At 37.5% G+C, this 24,199-nt stretch overlaps 1 protein-coding gene across 5 annotated transcripts in view; it reads right to left on the bottom strand.

Moving 5' to 3' along the window:
• pde9aa (phosphodiesterase 9aa) overlaps nucleotides 1-24,199 on the bottom strand; it is a 144,116-nt gene that overhangs the window by 41,878 nt on the left and 78,039 nt on the right. For all 5 annotated transcript variants that reach the window (XM_061926276.1, XM_061926274.2, XM_061926275.1 and 2 more), the window contains 2 exons: nucleotides 23,695-23,765; nucleotides 6,608-6,692 (listed from right to left, as the gene is read on the bottom strand). In XM_061926276.1, the coding sequence (XP_061782260.1) occupies nucleotides 6,608-6,692; nucleotides 23,695-23,765 (156 nt within the window). The remainder of the gene's footprint in view (nucleotides 1-6,607; nucleotides 6,693-23,694; nucleotides 23,766-24,199) is intronic.

The raw sequence follows: 24,199 nt of genomic DNA, 5'->3' as shown, positions 1-24,199 counted from the left end.
GTACCGGGAACCTTTTCGAGGGCGGGCTTTGCTGTCGCACGCTGATTGATTGAACACAGTGGGGGGCGTTCCTAAAACTAGTCCTAATAATGTTTTCAAACACACGACTGCCATTACTAAGTATGCGAGGAAGACTTGTTTATTTCTTATTTTTTTGTCTATTTCTATTACAACAAACTTGACAAAGGAGAGAAAGAAGAACAAAATGAACTTTCGGCTTACAGGAATTTTTGTGGGGCATCTGACTGATCAGTCAAATGGACTAATTGGACCCTCATGAATTATAAATAATGATAATGATAAATGGGTTATACTTGTATAGCGCTTTTCTACCTTCAAGGTACTCAAAGCGCTTTGACAGTATTTCCACATTCACCCATTCACACACACATTCACACACTGATGGCAGGAGCTGCCATGCAAGGCGCTAATCAGCAGCCATCAGGAGCAAGGGGTGAAGTGTCTTGCCCAAGGACACAACGGACGTGACTAGGATGGTAGAAGGTGGGGATTGAACCCCAGTAACCAGCAACCCTCCGATTGCTGGCACGGCCACTCAACCAACTTCGCCACGCCGTCCCCCCGAATTCATCATTTACTGAGAGGACGACTTTTTCACTGTTGGACATTGCGGACAAAAACCTGACTATTTATTAACACTTAATGCTTTGTATTTAATTTACTTACTTTTTAGTAAAATAACTGACCTAAAATTGTCTGTTTATTTACATGGTCTCAGTGGAGAAATATACTAAACCTCTACTCCATACGTCATCAGCCTGATTTGTATAAACTACCCTGAACTGTGAAATGCGGTGGAAACACAAACCACACACCTATAGTTCCAGGAACTAGGAAGTTCCAGTAATCAACAGTTCAGAAACTTTAGAAAAGGGCCTCTGGTGCTGTATAAATAAACCTTGACCTTGACCCAAAACAAAAAAACATATCAAGAACACCACCAGCTAGCTCATCTTACCATTAGTGGTTGAACAGGACATGCTGTATATATTTTCTAAATGTTTATATTTTTTTAAAATTGCTTGTTGGTCCGACAATTTTTTCTGGTGTTTGGGCTTGTTTAGTTTAGTTTAGTTTCAAGTTTATTCACAATACCATATAACAAATACAATAGTAGTAAAATATCATCATTTAAAGATGTTGGTACGTGAAAGGGTCCCCCAAATAAGCTAGAAGAAGCTTTTGACAGGGGGTCCAGAGGATAGAATATACATGAAATGATGGAATGATGGAACATGGTAGCAAGTACAACAACAAAAAACAAAACAAAAAACAACGCACCGCTGTCTCGTGCACGCAAGGGGCATGTACACTTAGCAAATAACAATTTGAAATCATGTTGTTACAATAGGCTATCCATTTAATAATAGCCACAGTTAGCTCACCAAATTGCTATCACTAGCCAACAACACACAAAGCTAATGTATATGTGTCCCTCCAGGAATGTGCAATGCAGCGATAGTGTCAATTCAGGAAAATTCAAACAATCTATGCAAATTATGCACGGCCTCTGATCTTTGTCCAACGCCAGCACCTTCACTTCATTTTGGCCAATCAGCGTCATTTTCACCAATTTAAATTAGTCTCTGAGCAACACTCAAATGTGTACGTCCACTGTCAAGGAACAGCAACGTGAAAAAATATATCAACAAACTATTGCTAAAACGGCATAATTGTTGTCCTCTCGCGTCACTCAAACCTACTTTGGTTTCTTGTCTACAGCGTTAACTAAGCCTTCTGGATATATATATAAACATTTATTTCCTACTTTACATGTCTTCATATATTTAATTAACCTTTATGTATTGAGCGTAAGGCAATTAAAGGGGAACGGCACATTTTCAGAATTTTGTTTATCACTCACAATCCTTATGTTCGACAAGAGCATATATGTTTTTATTTTTTTTGCATTCTAACTTGTAAATAAACGCTAGCAAAAGTCAGTTAAAAAGAAGCTAATTGGAGTCGCTCTATTCCACCTCTAAAGCGCTCGAAAAACATCCAAAAACCTCTATCATTGTTTTACAGTATATACATACTGTAAGTATATATGTGATGTAGTAGTAACAGGCACATTAAATAACAACATGTAATATTTACGAATTTTGCTCATTTTAAGCATACGCTGGCATATTATTTTCACAGACGCATGACAGCGTTCGCTTTTCCCTTCAACAACAAACACTAAGCATCATGCAGCAGTATTGCTAAGTGCTGAACAAGAAATAAAAACTACAAACATAAAAAAAACACTTTCTCTACAATGTCTGCTCTCACTGTGATGCCGACTGAGGGGATGTTTTTTGTTCATATTTTCCCTTTTAGATGAAGAATTAATCATAATCCTCACGAATGGTTTAAAAAAAAAAAAGTGACGCAAAAGCATCTTTTCGTGTCTTGCCATCTTCTGGTATAAGTCGACTGTCAAAGTAGACCAACTTCTCTGTTTATGGCCACAACCTTATACTATCCAGTTGAGATGCATGATTTATAATATAGAATTAACTTTCACCAACTCAGAGGCAATGCAGCAGCATAAGCTTGTTAGCGGTCTGCGATCACGGTGCAGCTAAAAATTGTCTGCAAAAGCGCATTTTTAATTTTTTTTTGTCCTGACCAGCCAATCAGGCAAATCATATTGTTGATGTAGATGTATGTATGTATGTATGTATATATGTATGCATGTATGAATAATTGTGTCTATGTGAGTATGTATTTAATAATGTGTATTTGTATGTACATTACATTTGTCTCCCAGCGTGTGAGGGAGCCAAAGTACGGTGCCAGCCATCCAGAGAGCCCAATCCAAAACAGCAGGTGCGGTGCCCAGGGAACAAGGGACCACCGGCGCCAAGGAGTCAGGCCGGGCAACGACAGGACCCCCAGGGTCCGGCAGAGGACAAGGCAAGGGAGAAGCAAGAGACAGTCAGCCCTCAAGCCAACAAGAGACCACACTCCACTCGGGCAGAAAGACGGGACGCCCCGCCCAGAGAGGCCCATAGACTCCCCGCAGCCAGACACATATACATACCTCCATACATACACATATATACAAATATGCATATATATATATATATATGCATATATATATATATATATATATATATATATATATATATATATATATATATATATACATACACACATATATAACCATAATATTTACAAACCCCAAAACCAGTGAAGTTGGCACGTTGTGTAAATCGTAAACAAAAACAAAGTACAATGATTTGCAAATCCTTTTAAACCTATATTCAATTGAATAGACTGCAAAGACAAGATACTTAACGTTCGAACTGGAAAACTTTGATGCCCGCAACATGTTTAAAAAAAGATGGCACAAGAGGCAAAAAAGACTGAGAAAGTTGAGGAAGGCTCATCAAACACGTATTTGGAACATCCCACAGGTGAACAGGCTAATTGGGAACAGGTGGGTGCCATGAAATGCTCAGTCATTCACAAACAAGGATGGGGCGAGGGTCACCACTTTGTGAACAAATGCGTGAGCAAATTGTCGAACAGTTTAAGAACAATATTTCTCAACGAGCTTTTGCAAGGAATTTTGGGATTTCACGATCTACGGTCCGTAATATCATCAAAAGATTCAGAGAATCTGGAGAAATCACTGCACGTAAGCGACCTTCGATCCCTCAGGCGGTACTGCATCAAAAACCAACATCAGTGTGTAAAGGATATCACCACATGGGCTCAGGAACACTTCAGAAAACCACTGTCAGTAAGTACAGTTCGTCGCTACATCTGTAAGTGCAAGTTAAAACTCTACTATGCAAAGCAAAAGCCATATATCAACAACACCCAGAAACGCTGGGCCCAAGCTCTTCTAAGATGGACTGATGCAAAGTGGAAAAGTGTTTTGTGGTCTGATGAGTCCACATTTCAAATTGTTTTTGGAAACTGTGGACGTTGTGTCCTCCAGAACAAAGAGGAAAAGAACCATCCGGATTGTTATAGGCGCAAAGTTGAAAAGCCAGCATCTGTGATGGTATGGGGGTGTATTAGTGCCCAAGGCATGGGTAACTTACACATCTGTGAAGGCACCATTAATGCTGAAAGGTACATACAGGTTTTGGAGCAACATATGTTGCCATCCAAGCAACGTTATCATGGACGCCCCTGCTTATTTCAGCAAGACAATGCCAAGCCACCTGTTACAACAGCGTGGCTTCAAAGTAAAAGAGTGTGGGTACTAGACTGGCCTGCCTGTAGTCCAGACCTGTCTCCCATTGAAAATGTGTGGCGCATTACGAAGCCTAAAATACCACAACGGAGACCCCCGGACTGTTGAACAACTTAAGCTGTACATCAAGCAAGAATGGGAAAGAATTCCACCTGAGAAGCATCAAAAATTGGTCTCCTCAGTTCCCAAACGTTTACTTAATATTGTTAAAAGGAAAGGTCATGTAACACGGTGGTACAAATGCCCCTGTGCCCACTTTTTTGCAATGTGTTGCTGCTATTAAATTCTAAGTTAATGATTATTTGCAAAACAAATTTATTTTCTCAGTTCGAACATTAAATATCTTGTCTTTGCAGTAAATTCAATTGAATACAAGTTGAAAAGGATTTGCAAATCATTGTATTCTATTTTTGATCACAAATTACACAACGTGCCAACTTCACTGGTTTTGTATTTCGATACCTTTTGGAACTTTTCAAAATAAAGGGGACCACAAAACACTTTCAGTGTTGGCTTTATAAGATAGTGAACATACGAGCTAGACAACTTCTCTTTTAGTAGTAAGTAAGCAAACAAAGGCTCCTAATTTGGCTGCTGACATATGCAGCAACATATTACGTCATTTCCCATTGTATTATTTTGTCAAAGTTATGATGGATTATAAATCTACAATATCTGATCACTTTCTGTTTTAACATGTTCTATCTACACTTCTGTTAAAATGTCATAATCACTTATTCTTCTGTTGTTTGATACTTGACATAAGTGTTGGGTGATGCAACACATTTTGCTCAAACCCAATACCAAGTAGTTACAAGGTCATACATTGGTCATAATTAAAGTTCACCTATGTCCAGGGACGTATTTCATGGGTTTATAAACAATAAAAAAAAAGACAAAAAATGTTGTGATAAAAAAAATAAAAAAAAGACGAAATCATTTTAGTATCGACTATGTACGACTCTTGTACTTGGTATCGTTACAGTCGATGTTTGTATGGATCCACATATGGCATTTGTTTACATTGAGGAGTGCTAGCTTGCTGTCAGCGGTTAGCTATTGTATCCTCCTACGGTGTGTTGTAAAGCATGTTTAGCTATTCCTCGTCCTGCAAGGATGATACTTGTAAGAAACGTAGTTTATTTGCCGCCATGGCGGCGTGTATTAGTGATTTATAAGGAACTAAAACATTGGTTGACAAGACTCTACAAAATCGCGTGGACATCGGGGGCGGTTCCTCTGGATTGGCAGACCGGGGTGGTGGTTCCTCTCTTTAAGAAGGGGAACCGGAGGGTGTGTTCCAACTATCCTGGGATCACACTCCTCAGCCTTCCCGGTAAAGTCTATTCAGGTGTACTGGAGAGGAGGCTACGCCAGATAGTCGAACCTCGGATCCAGGAGGAACAGTGTGGTTTTCGTCCTGGTCGTGGAACGGTAGACCAGCTCTATACTCTCGGCAGGGTCCTTGAGGGTGCATGGGAGTTTGCCCAACCAGTCTACATGTGCTTTGTGGACTTGGAGAAGGCATTCGACCGTGTAACCCGGGAAGTCCTGTGGGGAGTGCTCAGAGAGTATGGGGTATCGGACTGTCTGATTGTGGCGGTCCGCTCCCTGTATGATCAGTGTCAGAGCTTGGTCCGCATTGCCGGCAGTAAGTCGGACCCGTTTCCAGTGAGGGTTGGACTCCACCAAGGCAGCCCTTTGTCACCGATTCTGTTCATAACTTTTATGGACAGAATTTCTAGGCGCAGTCAGGGCGTTGAGGGGATCCGGTTTGGTGGCTGCAGGATTAGGTCTCTGCTTTTTGCAGATGATGTGGTCCTGATGGCTTCAACTGGCCAGGCTCTTCAGCTCTAACTGGATCGGTTCGCAGCCGAGTGTGAAGCGACTGGGATGAGAATCAGCACCTCCAAGTCCGAGTCCATGGTTCTCGCCCGGGAAGGCGTGGAGGGCCATCTCCAGGTTGGGGAGGACATCTTGCACAGAAAGATCCCGAGCCCAGGATTGAACTCAGGACCTTCGTATTGTGAGGCACATGCACTAACCCCTGTTCCACCATGCTGCCCCCTATGCTGTACAGTATATATAATATGTTCTCATTCATCCAGGTCATTGCATTCTCAAAGCATTCAATCGATCGCAACTTGACTGTTCAGTTTGTCTGTTTGTCTTTGAAGACGTTTCACCTCTCATCCGAGCAGGCTTCACAAGTTCATGCTCATAGACTTACATTGGTCAGAATAGTCTAAGTCTATGAGCATGAACTGATTATTAAACAAACAAACTGCACTAGCACAGCAAACGCACCAGGGTTTGTTTGAAATGTGAAATGTGCTAATCAGGATGGATGAGGTTTTGACAGAAGCAAGTGTTTGTTTTTACTGTTACCTGTTGGTTCTGGATGCCATCTCCTCACGGAGCTTCTTGATGTCACTACGGCATTTCTCTATCTCCACCACCTTCATTCCTTCCACTAGAGACAGACACAGTAGGACATTTAGCAGCATGAAACACTTTTTGACTAATGAATGACCTTTTACTGTAGATAATTAGTTAATTGTTAGTTACTTGCTATTATTATTGTTAGTCTCAGCATCTCCTCACATTTTTTTTGGCCTTAAAATTCATGAAAATGTAAATTTGGAAGTGCATCAGGCCTGGTGACAATTTTGAAATTCAGTGGTCCAGAATAAGAGCCCCAAAACTGACTCAGTAGAATTCCCTATACATTTTGAATACATTTGCCCGTAGTTTCACATATTTTCATGACATTTGGCTAGATCATGATACGACGCAGAAACAGAAAGTTGGCTATTTTGAGATTCAAAAAAAAAAGTCTTATTTTTACAAACTCTTCCTCTGGACTTTGACAAAATGAGCCCAAATCAAAATCAGGGATATCAGACGGATGACAATAATATATATTTAACGATTTTAGGCTACACCAAAGAATTTCGGCAGGAATTGGCGAAAATTTTGTTGGGTAGTTCAAAGATCTGCCACAAAAATGTAAATGTTAATAACTGGGCTCCACAAGGAAATATCTTGATCATAATTGGTATGTATGAAGAAGATGACACCCTGTGACTAAAAACAGGTCACTTCTTGAAATAGTCAGATTTATTATGACTTGAGTAACTATGAAGTTGATAAGGAGCAAAACTATAGGTGACCCACAACTAAAAATAGGCATAAACATTACGCATATAAACATGTTATTGGTATTACTGACTGACAATGCGGAACTGCAGAGGCCACCGTGGTGTACAGTATGTGGGTGTTGAAATGGCGTCGTTTTGTATTGTTGTTTGTCTATGCATGGTGCAATCGTATGTGCGCAATATGTATTATTTTCTGTAAAATTTTAGGTTTTTGGGTGTGATTTATTTTAGTAGCTGTATGTAGAAATGGTGCTGCTCTAGTGGCAGCTGGTTGCATCAGCTCTGTGCTCTTTCCAATGTCTCATGTCTTTAGTGTTCTTTGATGTTTCTCTCTTGTTTTCATAAGGGTTTTTTTTACCTTATTTTTTGTGGACTTTTTGTACCTGCACTACAAAAACAATTTCCCCATTGTGGGATAAATAAAATCTATCCCATCCTATCCTACCCTACCATATTCTGTCCTTATATGATGCTGCTTGCTGCCTTGCCCACAAAAGAAAAAAATCAGTTTTTATTAGCCATTACAATATTTTAATTGTAATTCCTGGGCATTAAAGAAGCTAAAACCAATCCAACGTCGATCAATCTGACCCTCCAGGTATTTATGATGCTGCAAATTCACAACATTTCTACTAATCCCTGCACATTATAGCCAATCAATGTCATTTTTGCCAATTTGATTCGTCTCTGAGCAGTTTACTTATTTTGTAAACAAAGAACAGCAATTTGTAACAATATATTAACTAATGGCACAACACTCTACTCACTTGTATCTCAGACCCTCTTCTGAATTCCGCCTGCAGCGCTAAGTCTTCTGGGTAATGTAAAATATCAACATACATCGCATCTAGAACTATTCACAGCACATCGCATTTTCCACGCTTTATGTTACAGAATTTTTCTAAAATGGAATAAATTCATTTTTGTCCTCAAAATTCTACACACAATACCCACAATGACAATGTGAAAAATGTTTTTGAGCTTTTTTGCAAATGTATAAAAAATATATCATCTAGGTATTAACAGCCTTTGCTCAACACTTTGTTGATGCACCTTTTAGCAGCAATTACAGCCTTCATTTTTTTTACAAGGCCACAAGCTTGGCACACCTACCTTTGAGCAGTTTCGCCTATTCCTCTTTGCAGCACCTCTAAGGCTCAATAAGGCTGGATGTGAAGTGTCGGTGCACAGCCATTTTTAGATCTCTCCAGTGATGTTTAGTTGGATACCAGTGTGGGCTCTGGCTGGGCCACGAAAGGACATTTACAGAGTTGTCCTGAAGTCATTCTTTTTATATTTTGGTTGTGCGCTTAGGGTCGTTGTCCCGCTGAAAGATCAACTGTTGCCCCAGTCTGAGTTCAAGAGCGCTTTGGAGCAGGTTTTTATCCAGGATGTCTTTGGACATTGCTGCATTCATCTTCATCCCTACTAGTGTCCCAGTTCCTGCCACCACCGTGCTTCACTGTAGGGATTATACTGACCTGGTGATAATCTGTGCCTGTTTTCCTCCAAACATGATGCCTGGCATTCAAGCCAAAGAGTTCAATCTTTGTCTCATCATAAAAGAGAATTTTGTTTCTTATGGTTTGATAGTCTTTCAAGTGCATTTTGGCAAACTCCAGGCAGGCTGCCATGTGCTTTTTACTACTTCCGTCAAGCCACTCTATCATACAGGCCTGTTGGGTGGATTGCTGCAGACATGGTCGTCCTTCTGGTAGGTTCTCCTCTCTCCACAGAGAAATGCTGTAGCTCTGACAGAGTGACTATCGGGTTCTTGGTCACCTTGCTGAGTACGGCCCTTCTCCACCGATCATTTAGTTTAGACGGCCGGCACATCTCTAGGGAGAGTCGTGGTGGTTCAGAACTTCCTCCATTTACAGATGACGGAGGCCACTGTGCTCATTGGGACCTTCAAGGCAGCAGATATTTTTCTGTACCCTTCCCCAGATTTCTGCCACGAGACAATCCTGTCTCAGAGGTCTACAAACAATTCCTTTGACTTCATGGTTGGTTTGTGTTGTGCCATGCACTGTCAAGTGTAAGACCTTATATATGGACAGCGTATACCAGACCTGGGCACTCTGCGGCCCGCGGGCCACATCTGGCCCTTTGTGCGTCCCTGTCCGGCCCGCGTGAGGCCAATTATAAATTGCAAAATAAATTTTAAAAAGTATCTATGTCGAGTGTGCAATACAACGGTGCTGCTTTTGTTTTGAAAAGCGTTATTTGTATTACTTCCGTGTGGACGTATGCGCGTGAGTGAATGTGAACAGCGGCAATCACAAATTACAAATTAAAGTTTAAAAAACATCTATGTCGTGCGCGCAATACAACTGTGCTGCTTTTATTTTGAAAAGTGTTATTTATGGGCTTATGTCCGGGTGTAACCTGTGAGTGAAGGTGTACAGCGACAAGTGATGAGAGCTAAAAAGAGAAAAGTTGATGACGAATGGCGTGTTTTCAACAAGACATGGACTGCCAAGTATTTCTTTACATAAATGAAAGGTAAAGCCGTGTGCTTAATGTGTGGTACACAGCTTGCTGTGTTGAAAGAATATCATTTGAATCGCCACTACATGACAAAGCACGAGGAAAAATACCGGAATCTGTCCGATGAAGCGCGCGCAAGGGAGGCTGACGCGTTGATGGTAAAACTGCAAACCCAACAAGGACTTTTTGCCATATTTCACCCCCCCAGAATGCAGCCGTCAGGACAAGTTTCGTCATTTCTCACAAAATCGCCAGAAAAAGAAAGGCGTTTTCTGACGGAGAGTTTATTAAGGAGTGTTGCGCTGATATGCCAGGTGTTGTGCCGGATAATGCACCCCCTGACGGGAGTGTTATATCAACTAAAGCCTACACTTAAAGTTTCCACGTGCAAGATTGAATTTATTTAAAAAAGTTATTTAATAAGAAGCCAAAAGTGCAAAAACAATAATGTTCATGTTGGAGGAGTTGTGAATGAATGAAATATGAAATCCGTGCTGCAGTCGCCGCTGGGCCACAACATTAGGTACACCTGCGGACTGCAACACAGATTTCATATTTCATTCATTCACAACTCCTCCAACACGAACGTTACGTAACTGAGTTGAAAAATAGATAGATCAAAGATCCACGCTGTCTCCTCTACTTAGCAGCCATAAAAAGATTAGAACCCTTCGAAATATATTACCCTATATACTGTATCCATTTATACATTATATTACGTACTTTAATTTGTTTCCATGTAAAAAACTATTTTTTAAGGTATGGTGGCTTTTATTTTGCAAATTATTAGTAGTAGTAGTAATAGTAGAGGGAAGCCAGATGAGGTGGTTCGGGCCATTCTGACCATTTGGTCCGACCGGTAGGAGGCCACGGGGAAGACCCAGGACACGTTGGGAAGACTATGTCTCCCGGCTGTCCTGGGAACGCCTGGGGTTCCCCCGGGAGGAGCTGGACGAAGTGGCAGTCTGGGCTTCCCTGCTTAGGCTGCTGCCCCCGCGACCCGACCTCGGATAAGCGGGGAAGATGGATGGATGAATGGATAGTAATAGTACTTCCTTGTTCATTTACGGAATCTGGTCAACTTCCTTTGTTTTCTCTTTATGTGCATGCTTGTGACGTCGAGGCCACATCGAGGTCACATTATAGCCACACTGAGGACACATTGGGGCCTGTGCGCTTTTATAATTGAGTCTGAAAAAGATCATATTTTACTTGTAATCAAAACAGTCAGCTGGAAAAAATCTGATTTGGTACACTTTGGCCTGGAATGTAAACATAGTCTATGACCGCTCATAAAGCGGCACATGCTTACTGCGACAGTCAGAAAGCAGTTTAAAGATGCTCTGTAAAACAACATTAATGCAACATTTTGACCAAAGAACCACCAATAAATGTTGTGTATACCACAAGAAAATGTTTCAAATGTAGATTTAAAAATAATACCTCTTTAAACATTTACATTTTTGTCCAAACTGTTTTTTTAAGCTGCAGTGAAATCAGGCTTTTTAGATCGAAACAATCACAATAAAGACAGTAAAATCCAGGTAGGGATGTAACAAATAACCATTATGAATCAGAGATAGGTTCTATTTAACAGCTGTAATTGCATTGGTACACAAGACCCTGGATCGATCTATATGTTAAAAAAATGGATAGATCTACTACGCTGCTGGAAGCTGTCTCTCTTTTTCTCTCTCTCGCTTGCTTGCTCGTTCGCTTGCTTCTTTCAAGCAAAACTTAGCTCGAGTCAAGGTCATAACGTCTTTAATAGCCTGTTTCATTGTTAAAGACCTGAGACTGTTCAGTGTTATGCAGGAAGTGATAATAAATACATTGGAAGACCCTTTATAAGACACCAAGTCAACATCATTTTACCAACAAATACATGCCATAGCTTTACAATAAAGTCAAAGATGAAGGCGATTTGTGCCAAAAGTGAAAAACTGAATAATATGTCTGTTTTGATTGTGAGAGGGTTTAAGTACAGTAATAAATATATTGACATGGTTTTGTATGTCATGTCAAAAGCAACCCAAATATTTATTTTGTAAAGTATATTTAATTGAATATAAACCATGCCAGATTTATTAAAATGACCTAGGATCATTTATAACGTAAAATGAAAGGCTACTTTAAACTAGGGATGCAACAATTAACCGGGTTTACTTTTAAGTCAGATTAAAAATGTCACGGTTGTTTAATCGCAAAGGCTCCGCTAAACTAGGGCTGGGCGATATGGCCTTTTATTAATATCTTGATATTTTTAGGCCATGTCATGATACACGATATATATCTGGATATTTTGCCTTAGCCTTGAATGAACACTTGATGCATATAATCACAGCAGTATGTGATTCTGTGTCTACATTAAAACATTCTTCTTCATACTGCATTAATATATGCTCATTGTAAACTTTCATGCAGAGAGGGAAATCACAACTTAGTAAATTTACCAAAGCTGTATTTATTAAAGAGTTATTAAGCAGTGGCACAAACATTCATGTCATTTCCAAAACAGAAAGTGCAAGATTGTCAGAGACATTTTAAAACAAACTATTAGTGCACTTTTGTGCATGATGTCATTAAGATGACATATCAAAACAACACTAAATTACAGTGTACTTTTTGTACAGAACGCCACTACAATAGTTTAAAACAAATAAAGTGCACTTTTGTGCATGATGTCACTAAGATGACATATCAAAACAACAATAAATTAAAGTGCACTTTTTGTACAGAACGCCACTACAATAGTTTAAAACAAATAAAGTGCACTTTTGTGCATGATGTCACACAAGATATTTCATCCATCCATCCATCCATCCATCCATTTTCTACCGCTTAGTCCCTTCGGGGTCGCTGGAGCCGATCTCAGCTACAATCGGGCGGAAGGCGGGGTACACCATGGACAAGTCACCACCTCATCACAGGGCCAACACAGATAGACAGACAACATTCACACTCACATTCACACACTAGAATAACTTTCAAATAAAAATGAGCTGCATAATAGGAAATCTAATAGTGTATGTCCTTCGCTATGTGGTAGGTTCCTGCGGACGTTATCTCCTTCTGTTGTTGACTATTTTTTTCATACGGTGTTGATGTGGAAATGGTTGCTTCGGCATTTTGTTGGTGTGGCACCAAACGGAGATGTTGACATGCAGAGTTTCAAGCACTCTTCATTCTCTAGCAGGTGACTTTTCAAATGATGCTACATTAGTAGAGCTGCTACTTTTTGTACGCTTTTGCCACATACTTGACAAATTACGGTTGTATGTTCGACATATTCCCACTTGAAGCTAAACCACCGCCAGACGATGGACCCCTTGCTGTTTTTCTTGGTAATTAATTCTTCCTTCATTTGTTACCAGATTCGCACCTTCTTTCTCTCGTATTACCACTCGCACCACTCCATTAGCATCACAGCTAACGTTACCATGCCGCGAGAGCATATGACGTTGTATGTGACGTATGTAAGAAGGTGCGCTAGTTTTATGTCTCTGTGAGAAGGAGAGACAAGAAAGAGTGAGAAACGCCTGTAGTGTAATGCCCGCAGCTAAAAGCAACTGCGTGAGGACGTATACTTGAATATCACGATATAGTCATTTTCTATATCGCACAGAGACAAACCCGCGATATATCGAGTATATCGATATATCGCCCAGCCCTATGCTAAACCGTGTGTTTCTGTCCTCCTCACTCGATATAAATGGATATTATGCATGTGCATTGCTCTTTTCAGTCATCAACAATCTTTGTCACGGCGGAGACGAAAGTAGGGCGGCGGCGCCGACACACAAACAGTGCAGAGAGAGCGGTGAGAAGTGCTGCAAACTAACGCAAATTAGTAGGAAAAAGATGATAAAATCAAATATCCCGATGTGGGAATATTTCAGCTTCAAATCGGATGGGTGATATGAGCCCATCTACACGGACCAATGAGCAAAAATGCCGTTGCGATCATGTGATAGCAATAAACAAAAAGACAACGTCCAACCTAATTTTTCCATCTGGGAAAAAAAAACACACTTTAATATCTATTTAGGTTCATTTTTGCTTACAGAAATGAGTCCATTTTCTTTGTTTATTCATTTAGGATAAAGTAATTTACCTTCCAATGACAGTACAATGGTAAACAATTCTACAGTAATGAGAAATACGTTTACCGTATTTTTCGGACTATAAGTCGCAGTTTTTTTCATAGTTTGGCCGGGGGTGCGACTTATACTCAGGAGCGACTTATGTGTGAAATTATTAACTTATTACCGTAAAAGAATATCAAATAATATTATTTAGCTCATTCACGTAAGAGACTAGACGTATAAGATGTCATGGGATTTAGCGATTAGGAGTGACAGATTGTTTGGTAAACGTATAGCATGTTCTATATGTTATAGTTATTTGAATGACTCTTACCATAATATGTTACGTCAACATACCAGGCACGTTCTCAGTTGGTTATTTATGCATCATATAACGTACATTTATTCAGCCTGTTGTTCACTATTCTTTATTTATTTTAAATTGCCTTTCAAATGTCTATTCTTGGTGTTGGGTTTTACCAAATAAATTTCCCCCAAAAATGCGACTTATACTCCAGTGCGACTTATATATGTTTTTCTAGAGATGTCGATAAAGGTATAAAATGTAATATCGGAATTTATCGGTATCGTTTTTTTAATTATCGGTATCGTTTTTTTTTTTTTTTGTTTTTACACTTACAATTAGTGCACCAACCCAAAAAAACTCCCTCCCCTATTTACACTCATTCACACAAAAGGGTTGTTTCTTTCTTTTATTAATATTCTGGTTCCTACATTATATATCAATATATATCTGAGATAGGCTCCAGCGCCCCCCGCGACTCTGAAGGGATTAAGCGGTAGAAAATGGATGGATGGATATATCAATACAGTCTGCAAGGGATACAGTCCGTAAGCACACATGACTGTGCGTGTTGCTAGTCCACTAATAGTACTAACCTTTAACAGTTAATTTTACTCATTTTCATTAATTACTAGTTTCTATGTAACTGTTTTTATATTGTTTTACTTTCTTTTTTATTCAAGAAAATGTTTTTAATTTATTTATCTTATTTTATTTGATTAATATTTTAAAAAAGGACCTTGTCTTCACCATACCTGGTTGTCCAAATTAGGCATAAGAATGTGTTGATTCCACGACTGTATATATCAGTATCGGTTGATATCGGTATCGGTAATTAAAGAGTTGGACAATATCGGAATATCGGATATCGGCAAAAAGCTATTATTGGACATCCCTAGTTTTTTCCCTTCTTTATTATGCATTTTCGGCCGGTGTGACTTATACTCCGGAGTGACTTATACTCTGAAAAATACGGTATATCCTTTTAAATGGTTACTTGCATATATTATGATTACATGACATTATAATCACCGTATAGTACTAATTGAATATTTCTTCAGTTAAAGAGCATGATGTTGACAAAAGCTCTGTCTGCGAAAAGCCAAATATTTTTTAAAGTAGATTATTGCATATTGTTTTAATGTGTGGCACCTTTAGACAATAATATGTTGATTGACAGTTTAAAACTAACATGTATTACTAGCTTCACTCATTATTTTTGCAGTTTTATGCATTTTTATGTATAAAATATAAAATTGCAAATCGAGTACCAATTTTGGAGAAAAAAAACGCAATTAGGTTTTTCTAACAAGCATAAAATGACCAAATAAATATTGAACAAATTACATATTGTTGTGATTGCATTGTATGTTACTACATTATATATACAGTATATACTTTCAGTGTGTATATAAAACATTGATGGAGGGTTTTCAAATTGTTTAAGAGGACTTTGAAGGCTGCAACTGTGGCTCCTGCTAGCCGCATTTTAGAATCCTAAAAAAATAAAAAATAAAAGACATGAGTGTTTTTGTCTAATAATGATTGTGAACAATAGGCAAAATTCCCAAAAAGTGCAGTTTCCCTTTAACAAGCGGTAACAAACTCAAGGAGTCAAAACACACAAGAGCTGCTGTCCGCCACAGCTCACGTTTAAGCACTGAACATAGAGACACCCAAACTCGCCGGACTCTCGCACATGTCACACACAATAGCACCTTTTCTTAAGGGCACACAGACACACATGTCACATATAGTACATTATTGTCTTGTGGCGTTTGTTATGACCTTTCTCGGCCACCATAGATATCCGCCAACGTTTAACATCTTTATTATTATAAGAGCTAAACTTTATATAAAGTCTGTTGTTCTCAAACCCAATGTTTTCCTTTTTCTAGTATCGATCAATACCTATTTCTTTGAAGGCAAACTTGCAGAACACAGATCGATATACTTGAAATTTAGAAACATAAATCGATATATTGATGTTTTGATCAATCGTTACACCCCTACTGGAACGTTATTTTCAGCACAACCTGCACAGAATGAAAACAAAGTTACACCATCGGTGCACGTGTAACCCGCATGGTTCAGTCCCTGCTTTCTGGTTCGCCAGAGACTCAAACGAGCATGACATGATTAACGAGCGTGCTAGCTACCGAGCTAAAACACTGAGCTATCAACCCGAGAGCCAGCACTGCTCTTGAGGTTGTCAGGAAATGAGGTTTACCAACGTACACATGGCCCAGCCCCATTGGCCGGCATCCGTTGCACACGTGCTTATTTGCACCTATCGAGAGACATGCTAGCATGCTGCATTAGCTTAAAAATGTCAGCAAGACAAAGTATCAAACTTTTCTGACTCCAAAAAAAAAGACATAATAACTGAGGTAAATGATGTTAGTCGCAAGTGACTTAATGAAGATTTAAGTTAAATATAAAATGTGTCACTTACAATCAGTAGCTTTGTGTTGAGTCAGTTCAGTGTAAACGAACAGCAAAAGTTATCCTGTCATTCAGTGACTTTTTAACATTAGTGAATGCTTCTTCCTGTCAATGTTGAATAAACTACAGGCATTGTAAGTCAATATAGAACATATAAAACACTAACATAACATTGTAGAATAACAGCACTATACCATCCATCCATCCATCCATTTTCTACCAGCCGAATGCAGCTGAGATAGCACTATACCATGGAATCTAATTATGTGCATTCAAGTTTTTACTAACACAGCATAACCTACATGAATAATGATAAAATGATGAAAAATCAATAAATAGGCATGGTTGACAGTTGGTAGCAACAGCATTGACTTTATAAGTCTTATATAAATAATATAATTAATTAATTTACAAATGTATTTACTATTAATGCTTTTTGTTGAGATTTATTATGTTGTACTGTTATCATAATATTATTTGAAGAGTGATATTTCCAACAGTAATACATAACAAATCAAAATCTCTAAGGAATGTATCCATGATTTTATACAACAGAAAACAATTGTATACATTTTTGTTGTGAAATTAATCAATGCATAATAAACAGTTGCATCCCAACTTTAAACAGGAACGGTACCAGATTGCATAATTATGCATCAAATCGAATCGGGAGGTTAGATTAAATCTAGATACTTATGAATTGAATTGCGTCATATTGGAGAGAGTCACTAGGGACTGATAAATATATGCTAAGCTAACTGAACATTTTTGCTTTGTGTTACGGCACAAAACAAATGAATCCAATATACAGTATCATAAATGAATACACTTTTTAGATTCAGAATATGCAGAGGAACACTTGAAAAGGAGACTCCAGTACCCAAAAGGAAACATGTCTCCACTCCTCTATCTAATATGGCAGTGTAGAGGTCAGCTACAACAGCACTTCAAGCTCGCATTCGCAAAGGTGACCATAGCGACCAAGTGATGAGAGGATAGATTCATGTGTGGGTGCCACAATGTTGCCATAGCGACCAGGTAACTAGGCAATGGCTGATGTGAAGACGCTTTGCATGGGAGCTAAAAACTAGACATTTGAGTCATATTTTGTGTAATGACTGAGTGATTAGGAACATCTAAGTTGCTGCACCTTTAATTATTACTTGAGTAAGCAATATCAGGAGAAATTGCGTAGCATTTCTGAAATATGTAAGCCGAATTGAAATGCTAATGTTATAATGTACCTTCCTTCCAGGGGTAAAAAGACTGCAGCAAAATTGAAGGTCTGGGACTGAAGACTTATTTGTGAAGTGTGCGGAAGCCAAGTAAGTCACGCTTTACTATTAACCAATAGGGGTCAATGTTCAATAAGTTCTAATAGGAGCACAAGCTCATACAGTATTATGTGGGTAAGTGGACCACATCATCTATGTAGTTTCAACTTATCTAATACACGACATCATAAAGTTTCTAGATCTGCAGCACTGCAATAAAGAAATTAACATAATACTACTTGTTAGTGATGGGTCCGGCAACACCGATGCATCGGCGCATGCGTCGAGCTCATAGAGCAAAACCCTGTGTCGGTGCGTGTACCGCTTTTAGAAAGTCACGTGACCGATCATGAGCTGTTTTGGTCACGTGACCAATACGCGAACTGTGTCGCACTGACGCCTCCTCTGTGCCCTGTGAGCGGCTCTTTTCTACAGCCGGTGAAATAATAACTAAGAAGAGAAATCGTCTAAAATGTAATACGTCGGAAAAACTTTTTTTTTTTTTTTTTTTAAATGTGTAAAAAATAAAATTAAAAAAATTCCCAGTCCACAATCATCCACAACACGTTCTCTTAGATTTCCATGTAATGATACATGTTCACATTATTTATTGACTGTATCTAAAAATGATAAAAATATATTTTTATTTAAATGAAGATATGAAATAATCCTAAATGAAATACAATGACTTGGTTTATATTATTGTATATACTAGGGCAGGGGTCACCAACGCGGTGCCCGCGGTCACCAGGTAGCCCGTAAGGACCAGATCAGTCGCCCGCTGTGCTGTTCTAAAAATAGCTCAAAGAGCAGCACTTACCAGTGAGCTGCCTCTATTTTTTTAAATTTTATTTATTTACTAGCAAGCTGGTCTCGCTTTGCTCGACATTTTTAATTCTAAAAGAGACAAAACTCAAATAGAATTTGAAAATCCAAGAAAATATTTTAAAGACTTGGTCTTCACTTGGAATAAGCGGTAGAAAATGAATGGATGGATGGGTCTTCACTTGTTTAAATCAATTCATTTATTTTTTACTTTGCTTCTTATTACTTTTAGAAATACAATTTTAGAGAAAAAATACAACCTTAAAAATTATTTTAGGATTTTGAAACAAATATACCTTTTTACCTTTTAAATTTCTTCCTCTTCTTTCCTGACAATTTAAATCAATGTTTAAGTAAATTTATTTATTTTTTATTGTAAAGAATAATACATATTTTAGCTTCTGTTTTTTCGACGAAGAATATTTGTGAAATATTTCTTCAAACTTGCTATGATTAAAATTAAAAAAAAAATATTCTGGCAAATCTGGAAAATCTGTAGAATCAAATTTAAATCTTATTTCAAAGTATTTTGAATTTCTTTTAAAATTTTTGTTCTGGAAAATCTAGAAGAAATACTGATTTGTCTTTGTTAAATATTCTAACAAAGTGCAGATTGGATTTTAACCAATTTAAAACATGTCATCAAAATTCTAAAATTTATCTTAATCAGGAAAAATTACTAATGATGTTCCATAAATTCTTTTTTAAATTTTTTCAAAAAGATTCAAATAAGCTAGTTTTTCTCTTCTTTTTGTCGGTTGAATTTTGAATTATAAAGAGTCGAAATTGAAGATAAACTATGTTTCAAAATGTTATTTTAAATTTTTTCTTGTTTTCTCCTCTTTTAAACCGTTCAATTAAGTGGTTTTTTTCATCATTTATTCTCTACAAAAAAACCTTCCGTAAAAGGGAAACAAAATGTACGACGGAATGACAGACAGAAATACCCATTTTTATATATATATATATACATTTATTTATTTAGCTATTCTTGTTTAAATCACACTTACCGGTACGTGTAACTTACAAATGACAATATATTTATTTATTTAAGTGTGTATCAAACTGGTAGCCCTTCGCATTAATCAGTACCCAAGAAGTAGTTTTTGGTTTCAAAAAGGTTGGTGACCCCTGTACTAGGTCATAAAATCAGTGTCAGTTGAGTCGGTCCATAGGTTGCCTGTAGGGATTTTTAATGTCCAGCAGATGTCAGTATTTAGTGACACAGTATCGACACAGTATCAATACAGTTTTGCAATGTGTCGAAACGCTTCATGACGCCTCATCAACCCATCACTACTACTTGTTCTTCTCCTGTAACATAGAATAATAATTAATAGTAATTACTGATATTATTGATGTACCGTATTGACCTGAATTGAACCAATAAGAAACCATGGTGGCACACTTTAAATGTTAAAATGTGTTCTATATGCTTTGTGCTGGACTTGTCAACATTTTGGAGTGGTGCTCATGTGACAATCATGTGACTATCCCAGAATATAGATTACATAAAATAGCAGGTGTCAGGTAAGTTAGCTTATTTTTTTGCCATTAAAATTCATATAACAAATGGTATTAGAGTAATAAAATGTCAAAAAGTACAATTCAACTTACTATATTTCTTCAATGAATTAGTAGAAAGCATAGCTTGAAAAATATCGCTGATAACTGTCATGTCTGTGATCATGTTTTGTTTAAGTCATGTTCTGTTTGGTTTTTGGACACTTAGTTCCTGCTTTTTCACTCTTGTTTTGTCACCATAGCAACCATTAGTTTTCAACTGTCATGTCTTGACAGAGACTTTGGCGTGGATTGTTTTCCCGAGGTGCAAAGGATTTGGACCGGACACGGCGTGAAGGTGAGTACATATTTAATTTTAACACTCAAAAAAAGGAATAAACAAAAGGCGCGCACAAGGGCGAAAGTACAAAACTTGGCTATAAAAACAAAAACTCGCACAATGGCAGAACTATGGACAAAAAAACAAAAGACACTTACTGTGGCATTAATCCACAAAACTTACTTGCGATGACGTGAACAGGGCAGCATGGACTATGAACATGAAACAGAGTGTCAGGAGTGCGTCAAGAGTGCAGAGCATGAATGTGATGTCGCCAGGCCGACCAACAGAAAATGAAAAGCTTAAAAAACACAGACATGATTAACAACAGGTGTGTGAGTGCAAAGTGTGAGACAGGTGCGTGACATGACAGGTGAAAACTAATGGTTGCTATGGTGACAAAACAAGAGTGAATAAGCAGGAACAAAGTGTCCAAAAACCAAACAGAACATGACTTAAACAAAACATGATCAACAGACATGACAATACTTAGCTTTAAAACGGTGATGAAAAATCTGACGTGAGCCGTTTTTTACAATACAAAAAATGTTACTTCACAAAAAAAAATGTCAACAATCTGTGTCAAGTTGAGTTATTTTCAACTGAGGAATACATTTACCATGAGCAATGTGACAGACATATTTGAGAGAAAACACAATCTGTTTAATTTAGTTGTTCTCTCTCCTGTTTCTGACATTTCCTACAAGTTTCATCAAAATATTCAAATAACTTTTTGAGCTATCTAAAGCGGGGTCACAGAAATGTTAGTCATCTACTATCTTTGTCTCTGCAGCGCGCACACACACATACACACACGCACACAGAATATGAAGCTTGTATTGTATACAAATGATCCGGATCAGGCCCAAAATTCAATCACTTGTTTTTATCCGATTTCTGACATTTCGTTAAAGTTTTATCAATATCCAACCAATTTTAGATTATGATGCTAACTAACAAAAACATTAATAGACAAACCCCCGGCTATCTCATAACATCCTGGCGAAAGTAATAAATAAACAGATATGTTATTACTAGGGCTGTCAAAAATAACCAGTTAACTCATGTGATTAATGATAAAAAATGATTACGGTAATCACACAATTTATTTTGACAGCACATGCTCCTTTACCTTAACCCCAGATGATTATCGGATTGTTATACGGTCAGTGATCAGATCAACGCAAAAAATTGCATTTTTGTCTAATATTGGTGTATTTTTAAACTTAATTTAAATCATAATTTGATTTTTAAAAAAACAAACTTTTACAGCACTAGTTATTACATAATGAAAGAATGAGAGTAAATATTGACAGAAACATTGTATGATAAATGAAAGAATACTAAATAATAAAAAATACATTAAAAAAAATAACAATACATTATTCAATTCAGGACCAAAAGATATATAATTATTCAGCATTCTGCTTCCTCCTTGTAAAAAAATATGCTCGTTTCCTAGAATGGCTCATATTAGTATGTTGTTTGGGTTCTCCACTCAGTCCGCTTCATTTTACCCCACAGATTTATATGTTAACATTTTTAGAGCAAAGGTTTTATACACGGTTTTTCCTTGAATTGGTACATCCTCTATTGGTACATCTATATTTTATTATCAGAGAGCAGGTTGTTGCTTATTTTAGTTCTTAGAAAAACTACTGGATTAGTACATTTCAATATTTGTGGTTTAAATAGTGGTAGCTCGGGATACGAGCTGTCTCTCGGCTAATTGTTATGCTTTAGGTTGCAAGCAAAAATTGGGATTACAAGCCGACCCACCACTGGTTGTTGTAGAGAATGTCACAGTGAACACCATAAGATCCGCCCTTAACATCCGGTCTCACTTGCTAGCATTAGCTTATAGCTAGAGATGGAGAAAACGTTGTTTTCCCCAATCCATTAAAACAAAGAAAGTGAGTGTGAAGTACAGTTCTGAGAAGAAGAAGTAAATTATATTCATTGAATTAATGATATAAATAATCCAAAACATGACCGAATATGTAGTTAGCTAACTTGTTGAGGTAGTTAGAGCGTACCACTTCTAGTCTGCATCATACTGAAGCAGAATGAGTCGATATATAATACAATATTATCTAGACGGCGGACATTCATTAATGAAAATATGGAGGAGCTGCTGATGGTGTGTTTGACTGAGAAACAGCTGGAAAGAGATACTGTAGAAGTCCACTCTCCAATGCTTTACATTATTATTATGTTACTTCATAAAACTACTGTAATTGTTTTCGTTGTTTGTACTGCATTCTATTATAATGTTTTTACACAAAATTGTTTTTCATTTAAAAGTCAGGTTACACCATGTCACCCATAACATTGATTATAATTCATTTCAATGTTGGTGTTTCCCAATTTTTTTATTAGGTACGAGCTGCGTCAAAGAACCAATTAAACTTGTATCCTGAGGTACCACAGTTTTTGTTTGTTCTCCATAAGTAACATTATGGTTTATCCTAATTGTCGCTTTTTTGCAGTATAGTCTGTGATTGTAGTGTTTTCAAAAAGGATTTCCTCATATCTACCGGTACGTAAAACCATTCAGTAAGTGTGTTGAATGATTTGTGGTCTAAAACACATTTTGTTTATTCAGTGTTCAGAGTTAAATCGCTTCTAGCCATTATATATATATATATATATATATATATATATATATTATAATATATATTTTATGTTGCTGATATTTATTGTGAAATTGGCAGCTCTTTTTTATCAATTATGACGCCTACAAATGTGTTTTCATTAAATTTGTTGGCAATAATAGATTTTTTTTTATCAAACCATCTGTTCATCTGTCCACTATTTCCAATAGTTACCACAGTTGTGTCATCTGCAAACTACTAACTTTAAATTTCTTCATACCTGACAGATAAGATAAGGTAATTTACCATTTTTACCAGAAATACATTTTGTTGAGTACAATACTTGATTTGTGTACACACTTCACCTATTGCTTGTTAATGTTGTGTAGTAGGTCAAATATCTGATATCATACCTGAATAATTCATTGGTCAAACGTATAGAAATAAAACTTACACTCTACTCTTTTCTCTAGCATTGCAAGCCTGTTCGTGACTTCGGTCTTCAGCTCGTTGATCTTGAAAGCTCTGCAATTGTACAAAACAAAATGCTAATTAAACAATGTCTCCCAAGAAAATGCATGACTTAAGAAATAGACTGAAAACAAATGTCAGGAGGTTGTACAAAATACATTATGTCAAGTAATACACAGGTATGAGCGCTGCTACAAATTGGATTGTTGGGTATACCGGTACTAATAGAGTATGGCAGTATTTATTAATTAAAAAAGGTACTATGCTGCTTTTGAAAAATACTGGCACTTTTATTTTTCATGGACATGAAGGCGCGCAGTGGTGACGCTGCTTGTAATATGAGACGAGGCGCATGTCACGAGTCAAAATGCACACAGCACTTTCAAGTTGAAACAGTTTGGAGATAGAAGAGGGAGAATGGACGTATTTTGGCTTAAAAACTAATGATAAAGTGCTGTCTGGTAGTTGTTTTTTTTCTTTGTTTCTTG

This window comes from Nerophis lumbriciformis, linkage group LG31, assembly GCF_033978685.3.
Source record: "Nerophis lumbriciformis linkage group LG31, RoL_Nlum_v2.1, whole genome shotgun sequence".
Lineage (NCBI taxonomy): Eukaryota > Metazoa > Chordata > Actinopteri > Syngnathiformes > Syngnathidae > Nerophis > Nerophis lumbriciformis.
The sequence above is the reverse complement of the archived record's forward strand: the minus strand, read 5'-3'. Positions and strand labels throughout refer to the sequence as shown.